The 16,119-nt window shown below is 34.5% G+C and overlaps 1 protein-coding gene across 1 annotated transcript; it reads right to left on the reverse strand.

The window, feature by feature from the left end:
• Positions 1–4,566: 4,566 nt before the first annotated feature.
• LOC137639943 (actin-3-like) lies at positions 4,567–9,540 on the reverse strand. Its single transcript, XM_068372250.1, has 3 exons — positions 9,495–9,540; positions 7,022–7,167; positions 4,567–6,114 (listed from the first exon to the last, which is right to left on the reverse strand). Exons 2-3 carry the CDS (start codon positions 7,145–7,147, stop codon positions 5,110–5,112), a joined length of 1,131 nt encoding a protein of 376 aa, XP_068228351.1. The 5' UTR covers positions 7,148–7,167; positions 9,495–9,540; the 3' UTR covers positions 4,567–5,109.
• Positions 9,541–16,119: the final 6,579 nt, after the last annotated feature.

A 16,119-nucleotide genomic window follows, 5' to 3' on the forward strand; every position in this document is an offset into this window, starting at 1 on the left:
GAGAGAGAGAGAGAGAGAGAGTTTTTGATATGTATCATATAATTAGTAATATCATTTTACTATTTTCATTGTCATCACCCTTGCCATTTATTTTAATATCATTATTATTATTATTAATTTACAACCTTAGTTGGAAAAGCAGGATGCTATAAGCCAAGGGGTCCCAACAGGGAAAATAGCCCAGTGAGGCAAGGAAACAAGGAAAAATAAAATATTTCAAGGACAGTAACAACATTAAAACAAACATTTCCTATATAAACTATAAAAACTTTAACAAAACAACCGGAAGAGAGATTAGGTAGAATAGTGTTCCCTAGGGTACCCTCAAGAAAGAGAACTCTAACCCAAGACAGTGGAAGACCATGGTACAGAGGCTATGGCACTACTCAAGATCAAGACATATCTTAATTAAAGGATTTTTTTTGTGATTGGAGATAGAATCCTAAATCATAATTAACGTTTATTTGTTTATGACGACGTAAATTATCTAATGTTTATGTTGGACAACCTGGAACCCCTTCGGCTTGGACTTCCTTCTCATCAGTAACACCAGAACTGATGTTTAAAATTTCCTTTAAACTTTCAATTAAAGCTTAACATACTTCACGATTGCAATTTGATTTTTGAAAGATAATAGTTTTTGTTTAGATTTTACAATATCCGACATAAATTTGTCCCGGGATTTTTTTTTTACGGTTTTGTGAAAGTATTACACAATAGTTTTTTCATGAAAGAAGTCCCGACTGCCATCAATTCTTTTAGCTGTGATGATTTGTTCATATTTTTTGAGAGAATTATAACAATACTTCCATAATCTTTAGATATATCATTAGGGCTTTAAAATCATGAGTTCTGTCTCATCAAAAATCCAAATTTAAAAGGAAAATGCTGTGTTCAAAACGGAAGGTTACTGACTACCAGGATAGCCAACCTTAAGAAATCCAAGATATATTAAGAAATATAAACCAGTAATTCTTACAATACTTATACAAATTGAAAACCAAAATATAACTGATGAAGGAATTTACTTCAATCATGTTTAAAATGATATCTGCATCCTGGATAATAAACCATGTTTATAATTTTCTTGGTTTGGTCCGCAATTGGTACCCTGACCACGTTCCTTTAAGATCCATTGTCGTCTGCTGATAGTTCTTTTAGATGTAAGAGTTTCTGAATAATTACGTATCCTAACAACAGCCTTTATGAATGAGCCCTCTCCATGTATGTACATAAAACCCATTTTCAATTGTATTAACTAGACATGGACCAATTCGTTCTATTGTTTGAAATTTTGTCATTAAAAAAGTTAAAAGAATCTAATGTTTACATCCCTCTCCATGGGGGGATCAGGGGTGGCAAACCTTTCGGCTTTATGAGAAGAGGAATCTTACTAAATTATCTGTTCATGGGCATTTTAGCAAGATGATGATATAATAATTTAAATATATACATATTTTATTTATTATTATAGAATACAAAATACCATTGACTCCCCATTATAGAATATTCTCTCCACTTGGAATATTGGCAATTCTGAACCCCTCTGCCACGTCAACCCAATTTTGCCCGAACGGTAGTCGAGAATACCCTCAAAGATTTCTTATATCTGTCATGATACTTGTGATTTTGGTGTTTTTATTATATAGATATTATTTGATTTCTTTGTATTTATATTCACGGATGCGTATAAGAGAATTTTGATGTATTTTCAAAGAAAGAGTACAATAGTTTCTTTGGTGATTTGTTGAATTTTCCCATGTTTTTTAAAAGTACCAATAGATGGCCTTCGTGAGGCTTTTTTAGAGTAAAATACTGGTTAAATCCAGTTTTCAGGAACATTTGGGTCTTTGCTTCCAGATTGCCTTAGCCAATAGGAACATTCGGGGCGTTCCTTCTCGATTGACTTAGCCAATAGGAACACTCCATTCAGGTGAACTGTTAGCGAATAGTTGTTTGCTAATTCAATTACCCAAAAGAGCAATGGACAATTCGGAAAATGACATAGTAACGTCTTATTTCGATAGATTATTGATTTTGTTCTTTTAGAGAGGAAACACTTTAAACATTAAAGTATTTTTGTATCAGTTGATGTAACTATTCAAAATCAACAGAAGCTCAGGCAATGCTCATAATCAAAAACTTTCATTGCAGCCGAATGATGAAAATGAAAGTCCACCAAAATTGAAGCTTCCATATACGTTATATCGATTTATTAAGGATTTGAAAAAAATAGTCTTGATAGTTGTAATGTTAAAGTTTTTTTTTAGTTCATCTAGGAGATATTTATGTTAATGTTGCTCTACTTAAAATATTTTATTTTTCTTTGATTCATTTTCTCACTGAGCTATTTTCCTTATTGGAGCCCCTGGGCTATTAGCATCCTGCTTTTCCAACTAGGATTATAGCTTAGCAAGTAATAATAATAATAATAATAATAATGCAAAAATGAAAATAAATTTTTTATTAATTCTGATTTTGAGTCGGAATGGAAATTGTGGTATAAGAGTTGAAATATATTAAAACTACGTAATAAATGCTGTATTTGCTTATGAATCTCGCATTTGTCTGTAGCTGTACAGTGCCGAACAGGTCATGCCAAAGCAGTAGGATTTGTATCAACCACAAGAACTCTAACTTATATCTTTCCCTTCGTCAGGTGCAAGCAACTCTCTCCTTTCTTGCTTCAGCCCCAGTTGGCTGGAATTTCAGTTTCAGGTTGAGGTTTCTGTCTGATTCCAGATGCTTCCCGCCTGGATCTGGTAAGCAGAACACTTCACTTGCTGGCTCAGCATCATTTGATTTACACAAGAGCTTTTCTATATATTTGATAATTGTCCTTTCAAGAATGCCCCTCATGAGTGACCTTTAAACTTACAAACAGTGAATCCAAAGTTAAGGCCACTACATTTCAGTTACTATAACTATGACTTTATTTTAGTATGACAATTTATTCATTTTCATTTATCTATGATTTATTCATTCATGCATTCATGCTGTTAGACCACTATGCATTTTCAAAATGAAATAATAGGAATGTTTTATTCAGTAACTTCATGAGTTACAAGGAGTTACAAGGATTTTGGATGTCTCAGGAACGTTTCATACATTAACTTCATGAGTTACAAGGAGTTAAAAGGATTTTGGATGTCTCAGGAACGTTTTATACATTAACTAAACGAGTTACAAGGAGTTACAGGGATTTTGGATGTCTCAGGAATGTTTTATACATTAACTTCATGAGTTACAAGGAGTTACAAGGATTTTAGATGTCTCAGGAATGTTTTATACATTAACTTCATGAGTTACAAGGAGTTACAAGGATTTTAGATGTCTCAGGAATGTTTTATACATTAACTTCATGAGTTACAAGGAGTTACAAGGATTTTGAATGTCTCAGGAACGTTTTATACATTAACTTCATGAGTTACAAGGAGTTACAAAGATTTTGGATGTCTCAGGAACGTTTTATACATTAACTTCATGAGTTACAAGGAGTTACAAGGATTTTGGATGTCCCAGGAACGTTTTATACATTAACTTCATGTGTTACAAGGAGTTACATTTTTTTTGGATGCCTCAGGAATGTTTTATACATTAACTTCATGAGTTGTAAGGAGTTACAAGGATTTTGGATGTCTCATGAATGTTTTATACATTAACTCCATGAGTTACAAGGAGTTACAAGGATTTTGGATGTCTCAAAGACTGTATAGTCCATCCTTGGAGACTCCTTTTGCTCTTGGGTAGAGCGACTTACGCGATGTCCACTAGGGCTTGACTTATCCGGATGTGCATTTCGATATACAAGTCAGGATCCCAGCGATAGGGAGTGGCAGGAAATGACTGTTTACATCATAACGTAAGATAAAAGCAAAAACATTTCTCAGGCTATATGTCAAAATGTATCCTGTCAAAATAATCGACAAAACACAGCAAACATATATTTCGTAACGCTGACTAATTCTCGTGAAATTGATAAGAACAGACAGCAGTGGGTATTTCTTAATAGGATAAATTTAAGAAAACAGCGAATATAATGAGGATGTTTTTTGAAAGATGGAAATTTGGTAAAATAATCATAACATTAGAGGTTTATTAAAATAATTTGAATTATCAGAGTTCTCTATTATATTTCAAATAATACATACATACACACACACACATACACACACACACACACACATATATATATATATATATATATATATATATATATATACTAGTTAGTAGTTTTAATTAACTTGTTTTATCTGCACTATACAACATTGATATGGTTTTACTTTTAGTTTAAATAACATCATAACTCATGAGCTTGACAATTAAATAATGGTTGTCACATATTTATCAAGAATAATGCATTATATACATATAACCGAAAATCCTAATCTAAATGATATTATACATTTACAAAATAGAAGAATTACGTCTCAGAGATTCCAAGTTCCACGTAATTCATATACTGTTAAAAAAACCGTAATTTTAATCGGAAATTCTCCGTAAAAATATACTGTTCTCAGCCGTATTCCAGTAAAATACAGGTGACCGTATTTTTTCCCACACTTTGTTATTATCTTTAACGGTTGGTGACCGTAATATCACTCCTTCACGTCAATATATACGTTTTTAAAACGGTAAATGACTGGCAACATTTATTTCAGGATTTTTAAATTTTTTATTTACAGGAAATTTTTAACAGTGTACCTAAAGTAATCAGATTATTTGACTAGCTGCAGACGACAGAATAAAATCTGGGAAGCTTCAAGAGAATAGTTTAGGGACGGGATTAAACCCCAAGAAAATATTTTATTAGTTTTTTCTAATGTTTTGTTTGGATTTAGACAGTAAATATATTGATGCGTTTGATGGAAATTCTCTGCTTAATATCTAATAACCCAGTAACTATAACTAAAATGACTGACCTTATAATAAATAAGATAGTTGAATTTGGTTAAATATCAATAAATAAGCTACTTGTTATAAGAAATGATCGTATCATAGACTGTGCGCATCCAAAACAATTTTATATCAATGCATTAAGAATTTTTTTTTTTTCATAAATAACAAATATTACAGGTCTAGAAGATAGGAATGAGTAATCTCTGATGTTTAGAAGCACTTTCTGTGAACAATGGAAGGACCAGATTCGTCGTACTCTTGTTTGCTGATCCACATCTGCTGGAAGGTGGAGAGAGAAGCCAAGATGGAGCCACCGATCCACACGGAGTATTTCCTCTCGGGAGGAGCGATGATTTTGATCTTCATCGTGGAAGGAGCCAAGGACGTCATCTCCTTCTGCATCCTGTCGGCGATTCCTGGGTACATAGTAGTGCCTCCAGAAAGGACAGTGTTCGAATAGAGGTCCTTCCTGATGTCGACGTCACACTTCATGATGGAGGTGTAGGTCGTTTCGTGAATGCCACTGTTTTCCATACCCAGGAAGGATGGCTGGAAGAGAGCCTCTGGACAGCGGAATCTCTCGTTTCCTACGGTAATTACTTGACCATCTGGAAGTTCATAGGACTTCTCGAGTGAGGATGTCTGAGCCGCTGTGTTCATTTCCTCATCGAAGTCCAGGGTAACATAACAGAGCTTTTCCTTGATGTCCCGAACGATTTCCCTCTCGGCTGTTGTGGTGAAGGTGTAACCTCGTTCCGTCAAGATCTTCATGAGGTAATCGGTGAGGTCGCGACCGGCGAGGTCAAGACGAAGGATGGCATGAGGCAGAGCGTATCCTTCATAGATTGGCACCGTGTGAGAGACGCCATCGCCTGAGTCCATGACGATACCTGTGGTACGACCAGAGGCGTACAGAGAAAGCACGGCCTGGATGGAGACGTACATGGCAGGTGTATTAAAGGTTTCGAACATGATTTGAGTCATTTTTTCACGGTTGGCCTTAGGGTTAAGAGGAGCCTCAGTGAGGAGGACTGGATGTTCTTCTGGAGCAACTCGGAGTTCGTTGTAGAAAGTGTGATGCCAGATCTTCTCCATGTCGTCCCAGTTGGAGACGATTCCGTGTTCGATGGGGTATTTGAGGGTCAGGATGCCCCTCTTGCTCTGGGCTTCGTCACCCACATAGGAGTCCTTCTGTCCCATTCCAACCATTACGCCCTGAAACATTAAAAAAAAAAAAAAAATAGTACATAGTTTGTCAGGTGTTTCAGGATAATTTGAGTAATTTAGCCATGGAATGAGGGCCAATGTTGTATGTAGAAAGTATTGATTACAAGTGAAAATGCAAAAGTTATTTTTTTTTTTTTTGTGAATGTGGGAAGGAATATGGTTAAAAGTTGGCTGGAGATGTAATGGCACTTGTAAGCTTGTTACGCTGGTGAATTAAATTAAACCATGTCTATATCGAGTACAATGTGTATTGTGGCAATAGATTTAGATAGAAAGCAAAGATGAATACGTTTGACCGAGATGAACATTCGGAAAGCTGATAAAAAAGGCTGTTTCTTATGGTCTACTTGATAAGGGGGACGGAAGAAAGGAAGAGTTGTCAACTAGATAATCAAATATTTGAAAGCAGACGTCTTGTTTGGCAGTAAAATAGAAAGCTTATTATCATGAACTATTAGTTCTATTAGAGATTTTGAGTTGATTAATCAGATCCGTTGCCAAGAATGCAATTATTGTTAAACTGTAATATTGTTATTCTAAAAGGGATATTAATCCTTCAAGTTTCGTTTTAATGATGAAGAATAAAGATTCGTTTATAATTCGGAATATATTTATCCAAAATCTAAAGTTTCTCCGTCTTCAATAATGAAAATACCATTCATTATGGTAATTGAAAGGATAAGCAGTTAAAATTACAAAAAAAATGTACAGTTGGCTTCATTAATTCCGGTGCAGCGTCGCCTACTTGGCTTCCCGTGAAGTGTACCGGAATTAATGAAGCCAATTGTACTTAGGATAACATTTCTACCGGTAATTTTAAAAAGGAAAAATAATTTAAGTTGACCAGAGGAGCAATTTTCTTAATAGCAAAAAGAATGTTTTTCAAAGGCCTTACCTGATGGCGAGGTCTCCCGACGATGGAGGGGAAGACGGCCCGGGGGGCGTCATCCCCTGCGAACCCAGCTTTGCACATTCCAGATCCATTGTCCACGACCAGGGCGGCTACTTCGTCGTCACACATTCTGGACTATAAAAATATTCCTGGAAGATAGATAAAGAGCTTGGTTTAATAGCTATATCATACTAGATATTTTTTATGATCTCTATTTTGTTTATTTTTATCTGAAATTAAAGTAAGACTTTGTTTACTTTCCATAGAATAAATATGTAGAAGGTTGTAGAATAGATGGAAAATAGAAAAGGAATCAATGATAAAATATAAGCACATCGAAATAGAGATTGAAGAGTCAAATTTAGTTGTGATAAAGTTACAAAATATTTTTATCTGAAATTAAAGTATAAATTTGTTTAGTTTCCATAGAAAAAAGATGTAGAAGATGGTAGAATAGTGCGAAAAATAGAAAAGGACACAAGGATAAAACAAACAGATTGAAGAGTCAAATTTAGTTTTGTTGTGATAAAATGACAAAATATAATGTTTTTGAAGTATCACATACCAAACCTAGTCTTATATATTATCCCAAAATTATCTTCAAATTTTCTGTATCCACTTATTCATATTTAAATTATAACTCAACTTATTACATATGCCTATTGATTTGCAAGTTTTGGTAACAATCACTGTAAAGTATTTACTTTATATTTCTATTTCAAGTTTAAGTATTCATGGAAACTGAGATCTAGGCGTTGACCTACAACTATTATCACCAATAATCAACTATAAACAGATTGAAAATTATCACTTTCTACCTATTTTGGTCAATACAATATTTTTTATATACTTTGTTTCACCAAGACCTATAATTCTATGACTACTTTCTGAGAAATAATTTGCTGATTTTCAGTTCAATTGTCCATGTGTTTTGGATTATATAAATATTTCTTTGATAGGAATTATCAATAACTTTTTTTTTGGTAATGCCGTAATTTCTTAATAGGTTTTACAATTCCGGCTTCGTTAGTTATTGATGTATAAACAAGATTAAGAAGGGACAGCTGAGATGGTTTGGACATTTAATGAGAATGGATGGAAATAGAATTGCAAGGAAGAGATGGGACTGGACGCCTGGTGGGAGGAGATCAAGAGGTAGACCACGTAAACGCTGGAGGGATGGAATTGAAGAGATTTTGACAAAGAACAGCATGCCAACAATTGAACAGCTGAGAAGAGAGGGAATTTTTGAAAACAGAATTGAGTGGAGAAGACAACTGATTCCACTGACAGGCTGAAAGCCTACCTGAGAGTAGAAGTGAAGTGAAGTGAAACAAGTTTAATACTAGCTACGACAATGAATTAATGGTAGCCTCTATCCTCTCACAGTATAGGCCTACTGCAGGTTTGTATGCATGTATGTATGTCTCTAGAAGAAGAAAAAACTAGGTTCTTGTTATAGAGCAGGCTTCGGGTAATATGTAATTGAAATAAAGACTAAATCCTAGTGAATGAATGCTAAAAAATCTAAGCTTATTGCATTTATCTGTGTTTTCCTGCAAACACATAATGGTTTCTTGATTATAAACAATTTTAACAAGTTCAATTGTTGTAATTTAAGGTTTAAAGGCAGCTCATTAATGGCAGAGGTAAGGGACATTGGCAATGCCCTAGCAGGACAATGCCATAGAGACTGACCATATACACACATGATCAGTACCCAAGCTCCCTCTCCACTCAAGCTATGACCAGGGAGGGACAGGCAATGGCTGCTGATGATTCATCAGGTAGCCCTATAATCTCCCCAAAAGCCCACATCCTTTGCTCACAAGGATGGTGAGGTTGCAGACACCACAAGAAACACTCGAACTTTAGAGGGTCTCGAACCCTATTCCGACAGGACCCCTTCTTTGAAGAATTCAGTGAAGTTAATGAGATGATTATCATGGAGAAAAATGAATTGGTTATTTGTGGAGACTTCAACCTTTGGATGGATGACGCATAAAATCCTGATGCTTTAGCATTTAGTGAGTTATTGGAATCATATCAACTGGTAAATAATGTCGACTGTGCAACTCCTTTAACTGAACGAACAAGATAAAATGACGCTGGAGGTTTTAAAGGTTTAAAGGTCGCTCATGAATGGCAGAGGCAAGTGACAGTGACATTGCCCTAGCAAGCATGGCAATGCCCTAGAGACGAACCATATATTATATGATCAGTGCTCAAGCCTCCTCTCCACCCGAGCTATGACCAGGGAGGGCCAGGCAATGGCTGCTGATGACTCAGCAGATAGACCTATAAGCTCCCCCGAATCTTAGCTCTCAAGGATGGTAAGGTCCTGTAGAGAGTAAGGTTCCCCTGCAGTATAGGACCGGAAAAACAGCCGTCCAAGTAAAGTAGGCAGGGGTGTTTCCAGTAAGCCTTCACCACACTAATGCCTGGTATCAAGAAATTAAACCAATTAAAAACTTACGTTATTCGTTTATAGGAGGAAGAAAATGACAGTCCACTCTTCTGCTAGCAATGAACGGTCTACTAGGTTGACGCCTAGCATACCCCTTTTATACCAGCCCACGTCACAAGGTTGGCATTGCTATCGGGCAAATTATTGTTTGCCTTATTTAGTAATATTTATATCCTGATTCAAATGCTTTTCAGTGGCTAAGTTGGACCTTGTTGACTATACTGATAACGGGGTTTCTATGTGACGTCAGTGTTTATACATATTTGATGTAAATAAAACAAAAAATGTAAATTAGCGAATTTAGATAATTAAAAAGTGCGTAAATGAGTTTTAATGTGGGTGTGTACTTAATAGAGCGGAATCACTGTTAACAATAGTTTTATCTCTTAGATAAAATGATTTGGCGTTGCCCATTACGTAAGTGATATTGGTAACATTGACGATTTTACCACATAGTTTATAACGGGAATTTAGGAAATAATCCAATAGGATAAAAATGGTTTTAGGATATCTTTATTAGTTAATTCGAATGGCAAAAGTTCAAACTGGAAATGTTTTCATGTTGAACAGGCTTGCATAAGTCCTTTTATGGTTCATAAATTAAATATCTGTTTTAATGTTAGTGTTTTTTAAATATTTTATTTCAATTTTCATTACTTCTTATATCGTTTATTTATTTCCATATTTCCTTTCCTTACTGGGCTATTTTTCCCTGTTGGAGCCCTTGGGCTTATAGCATCTTGCTTTTCCAGCTAGGGTTGTAGCTTAACTAGTAATAATAATAATAATAATTTAGATATCTAGTTGAGAAATAAATACGTTTCTATAGTGTTTGTTGGCGAAACACATACTGTTCTAGAAAAAAAAAATTACGATTGAAAGATTGTTAGTTAAGAATATTTTTTTGGTAAAAACAAAGTTTGATATGAATTTTTTATATGCGGTATGATTTAGAATAATTTTTGTAAATTTCTCCTGAAAAATCATGATATCAGGAACAAATGTGTAATCGAAATTGTAAACTGAAAGACTCTGTGAATGAATATGGCCATAAAGACACATTGAAATAATAATATATATTCTAATGTTATTTCAGATAATTTTTGTATCAGAATTTCTTTTTAGAACCGATTCATAATCTAACGATTTAATAAATTTATGACGTAAGAAAATATTCCGTCTATGACCTTTCGTGGTGTGATGCCATTTGAATGAATGAATTGTTGATATATTGCTATTAAGAACATAACTTTAACATAAAATTTATCTCTAATTCGGATTTAAATATCTGATGTTATCTCTTTTTTGCAAATAGTTTATCAGAATTTTTATAAGTAAAAAAATAATTATATGCGAAATGATTTTCACTGAAATTTCCAGTTTTTTAGAATGTTAGTAATTTTACTATATGTTTTATTAATGTTTTATTATCCAATTACATGCAAAAAAAAAAAAAATGATGAGGGGTAGATGGAGATGGTTTGGGCACGGTCTTCGCACTTCCCAAAAGAGATTAGTTCACCAAACGTTCAGCTGGGATCCACAAGGCACTAAAAGAGTCGGAAGACCCAGGCTTAAATAGCAGAGGACTATGAAGCGCGAAGTAGGAGATGATGGATGGAGAAGTAGTAATTTGAAAGCTCAAGATAGAGATGACTAGCGAAATCTAACCGAGGCCCTTTACGTCAATAGGCACTAAACGAGCTGGAAGACAAGGCCTACATAGCTGAGGACTATGAAACGTGAAGTAGGAGATAATGAATGGAGAAGCATTGATTTAAAAGCTCCAAATAGAGACGGCTGGTGAAATCTAACCGAGGTACTTTACGTCAATAGGCACTAGAAGAGTCGGAAGACCCAGGCCTAAATAGCAGAGGACTATGAAGCGCGAAGTAGGAGATGATGAATGGAGAAGTACTGATTTAAAAGCTCAAGATAGAGACGACTGGTGAAATCTAACCGAGGCCCTTTACGTCAATAGGCAATAAACGAGCTGGAAAACCAGGCCTACATAGCTGAGGACTATGAAAAGCGAAGTAGGAGATGATGAATGGAGAAGTATTGATTTAAAAGCTAAAGATAGAGACGACTGGTGAAATCTAACCGAGGCCCTTTACGCCAATAGGCACTAAACGAGCTGGAAGACCAGGGCTACATAGCTGAGGACTATGAAACGTGAAGTAGGAGATGATGAATGGAGAAGCACTGATTTAAAAGCTCCAAATAGAGACGGCTGGTGAAATCTAACCGAGGTACTTTACGTCAATAGGCACTAGAAGAGTCGGAAGACCCAGGCCTAAATAGCAGAGGACTATGAAGCGCGAAGTCGGAGATGATGAATTGAGAAGTATTGTTTTAAAAGCTCAAGATAGAGGCGACTGGCGAAATCTAACAGAGGCCCTTTGCGTCAATAGGCACTAGAAGAGTTGGAAGACCAAGCCTACATGGCTTAGGACTATGAAATGCGAAATAAATGATGAATGGAGAAATGTTGATTTAAAAGCTAAATATAGAGACGACTAGCCATATCTAACCGAGGCCCTTTGCTACAATAGGCGTAGGAGGAGATGATCTATATGCATGTTTTTGATAATTCTTTCTCACAATTTTTCGTAAAGAACAGCAATTTCGACGGAATGTCATGGCGGCGAAGAGCAAACACTTCTGATAAGCGGCCGGAAGGCGGCCTAGATAAGTTAACGATATAGATAAAAGACAAAAGCTATCGTTTTAAATCCCTCACCAAAGATAACTTACGCAACGAGCAATGTACTGTCTCTATACCTATACCCAAACGCAATACAGTAGTATGTATAGCTATGAGTTTCAAGTAGATAGAAACGAAAGGAAACTTTCTTATGAATAGTAATGATGAGGAAATATAGCAGAAATGTAGTCCTACCTTTGTAAGCATAAAGTTCTCAATAATAATAATAATAATAATAATGATAATAATAATAATAATCATCATCAGCATATTTTTATAATAATAATAATAATAATAATAATAATAATAGTAATAATAATAATAATTTTAAAGGGTCAAAGGTCACTCATGATCGACAGAGGAAAGAGAAAGTGACAATACCCAAGCAGGACAACCCTCTAGAGACTGACCATATATAAATAGGATCAGCGCCCAAGGCCCCTCTCCATCCCAGCTAGAACCAGGCAAAGAATAGTTGGTCCTGGTATATAATCTTGAAGATACAAGTGTAAAAGTTGTACACTGGTGAATTAGCTACGGGGGCTTAAAGCTACCGAGTAGGTGGTCATTGTGTAGTAATATATGGTTTTTATCAGATCAGTGAAGAAGAAATATATATAGAAAGTAGGATGAAAACATTGCTTCTGTCATTTAAGATGTAATATAAACTTCCTGATAAACTTTAATCGAAACCATAGGTCAGGTTTATGAAGAACTGGATTACTTAGTTGGATTAAAAGGTCTTTTCTGGAACTTCACCTTAGATGTCAGGATGCCAGATAACTGATAATCAAATCTGGAACTTCATGTATTAAAAGTGGTAAGGAAAACAATATTCCCATTACTAATAACACAAAAATGGGCATTACTCTACACAAGAAATCCTAAGTAAAATGACATTTTAAGTAATCTAAGTAGGACACCCTTTAAAATTGTGAAAAAAGGACATCCCTAAAACAGCAGTTATGAAAACAAAAATGTCGCAAAAACAGAAACTATGTTATCAATTTTTTACTAAGACCACAAATAATTCATGTGCCAATGAATATGATTAATTCATCAAAACAGAATCAGTCTGTGTAAAATTGTTGCCTAATCGTGAAGCATTTGGAATAAAATTAATATTTTTCAACAAACTCACATCGCTAATTCTGGTAACACTTATTGTAACGCCTGCACGAAGAAGGATTATCAACATACCAGGAAACAGTAACATTTCATCACAAGCGAATGATTCATTATTCTTAGCTTGAATCGAAGAAGGAAAAATAGTTATGATAGTTTAGTCTTTCCGGTTCGAAAGATAGCAAATGGTGTGACACACTGATTGACGTTTCCGTAACTCCAACGTTTTAAAAGTTGGTATGCCCGATTTTCAGTGGCCACATAGCAGTCTCTTTCGGTTTAATTCTGATTAAAGTCTAGTAGATTTTGTTATTTCGCTAATAATAAAATAAGAATTATAATACCAATAGAATAAAAACTGTATGCATTAAGCATATAATAAGTTTTCTAAAATCACAAGACATTCCATATTATTGGAACGTAACTTTTAAATCCAGCGGGAACCTCCTAATCATAAACGAAAAAAAAAAAAAACTAAAAACAGGCTCCGCTACAGATATCAATCATCATAATATAACGTTATATTTGGAAAGAAAGGCTACCTCTATAAGTTTACTTGAAATTCAGTTACAAAAAAGCTATACAAAGCTATAAATACATTCGGCTTTGGCCATTCCACTTCGTATTTTCACCATGACATTCATTAATTGAATAGACTCCTTGATTTTCCTCACATTAAATCTACCAAATGTCCATACACTCTAACGTAATACTTGTATTACAAAACTGTCTCAGAATGAAATTCGTTATTTAGTTATTAGAAATTTTACAAGAACATTGTCATTTGTATCTTAATCTAAGTTTTTATTCTTTTAGGTTATAAGTTTTGTAAACACTAGGAATAGTATGTCCTGGCCAATGTCACCAAAGATATATGAGATGTATAAAACTTACGCTGCTGTTAAACGCCTCATTAAATGACTTAAAACAAACATCAATTGTTTGTTTTTTCCAATTAATTTATTTAGCACGTGACAGGTCAGAATCTTAAAAGAATCGCAGTGTTTAGACTGTGTAACCCCCGTAGGAAGGTGTATAAACCTTTACACAATTATGGAGTAGATGAAATGTATAGAAATTATACCTTATGTTGTCTTGAACAAGATTAAAACTATGAACTTTTTGTAAACTTATTTGCCTATTGGCGTACTTTCAGAATAGCTTTTTATTGTACATTAATATCGGTAGAATATTATAATTTTGTTGGTATTTCTGGATGTTTCTCCACCCACAGTTCCAGGCATATGGTTCATTACCAGATCTGTCGTCGTGATTTCCTTGGTTAACTTTCAAATTTACTTTCGAATGTCTCTTAGTTAGATATGAATAACTAATTAACATAACTTTTGTTCCTATGGTAATCAAATTTCTTTATATTCAAAATTTTATTATGCATTTATTAATTCAAGCACAATAGTATCGCGTTTGAATAATCACATGATTAGAGTTTCTCCTATATGCCAATAGATGGCCTCAGTGCATCCCTTTTAAAAAAATGTAGCTGGAGTGCACCTCGTGATCGCCTCGGGCCTTACGGTGTTTGGCGGAAGGTAATTATGGAATTGCTTGAATGTTGAAATTGGTGTTTACGCTAGTTTCTGAACTAGTGAATGACATCCTTTTATAAAAGGCAGTTTGTCTTTAATTTTACGGGAATAAATATGAACGAAGTCAATGGAAAGTTTCACGACTTCATAATGCATTTTTATATACTGCCTAAACAATGGACGAATATTTCAAAATTGCGATATTAGTTATTGAATTAGGAAAGGCCATATCATATGATTTGTTAATTTATCAGATAAGGAATGGGATGCAGCTTGTCACATTTGCTGTTTTCTGTTACTTTTGTAATTTACAATGATAATAATAACAATAATAATTGTCTACATTATGTATTGTGTAACGCTTAAAAACACCTAAAAAAATAATTAAATCATGACCCAATTAATCACGTAGGTTATGCTCGATATGTTTTTAAAAATTCTTGCAAGAAATTGCTATAGATATTCTGTATATGATATTTCCAACATTAAATATTGATAAGTATCTAATGGGGGTTTTTTTAATAAAAGGATGATAGTTTTGCTTATATGTAACTTTTCTGACAACAATTATGTGGTGGGAAGGGGGGGGGGGGTGCATGGCTGTCTGTGCACCTCTAGCGACGCACTGTAGACAAGAAGGCATTACTTAAAGGTCTTTGCAGTATCCTTTCATCCCCCAGCTTGACTCATTTATTAGCATCCTACTATACTTCATATCTTCCATCTCCTTGAAAACTTAACTTTTACTTCATATTAAAACGAGAGGGATTTCATTCCAGTTGCACTTAGGGACAGACCGGAACCCTTGGTCTCTGTTCTGGGTCTTGTGGCCAGAATTCTTAATTCCTATATGATAATAATGATGTAAGATGTATGCAACTGGAACTTTAGAGAATTTTCTTTTATTAATCCATTAAGATTCATACTCAAAGTAACTGGAGGGATTTTGTAGCTATAGAAACCCTGAAATATGTGTTTAAAAGTTACGTTAATAAACTGTTATTAGTAGAATATCAGTAGACTACAAAAATCAAGTTCGTTCATCGCCTATCTTCAAAATTGAATCTCTATGAACCGGTTGATTTAGGTATCATATTCCTTTTATAGTTGTCTCAAGTTCATTAAAATACTTCAGTAATATTGCTAGATTTTGTACTCGATTTGGTCAATAAAGAACTCTTCTATCTTTTCAAGGTACCATTAGTGCATCATGAGATATTTTTCTCCAAGATTTTCCGTTTGAAAAGACTAAAAT

This window comes from Palaemon carinicauda, chromosome 4 (genome assembly GCF_036898095.1).
Source record: "Palaemon carinicauda isolate YSFRI2023 chromosome 4, ASM3689809v2, whole genome shotgun sequence".
Lineage (NCBI taxonomy): Eukaryota > Metazoa > Arthropoda > Malacostraca > Decapoda > Palaemonidae > Palaemon > Palaemon carinicauda.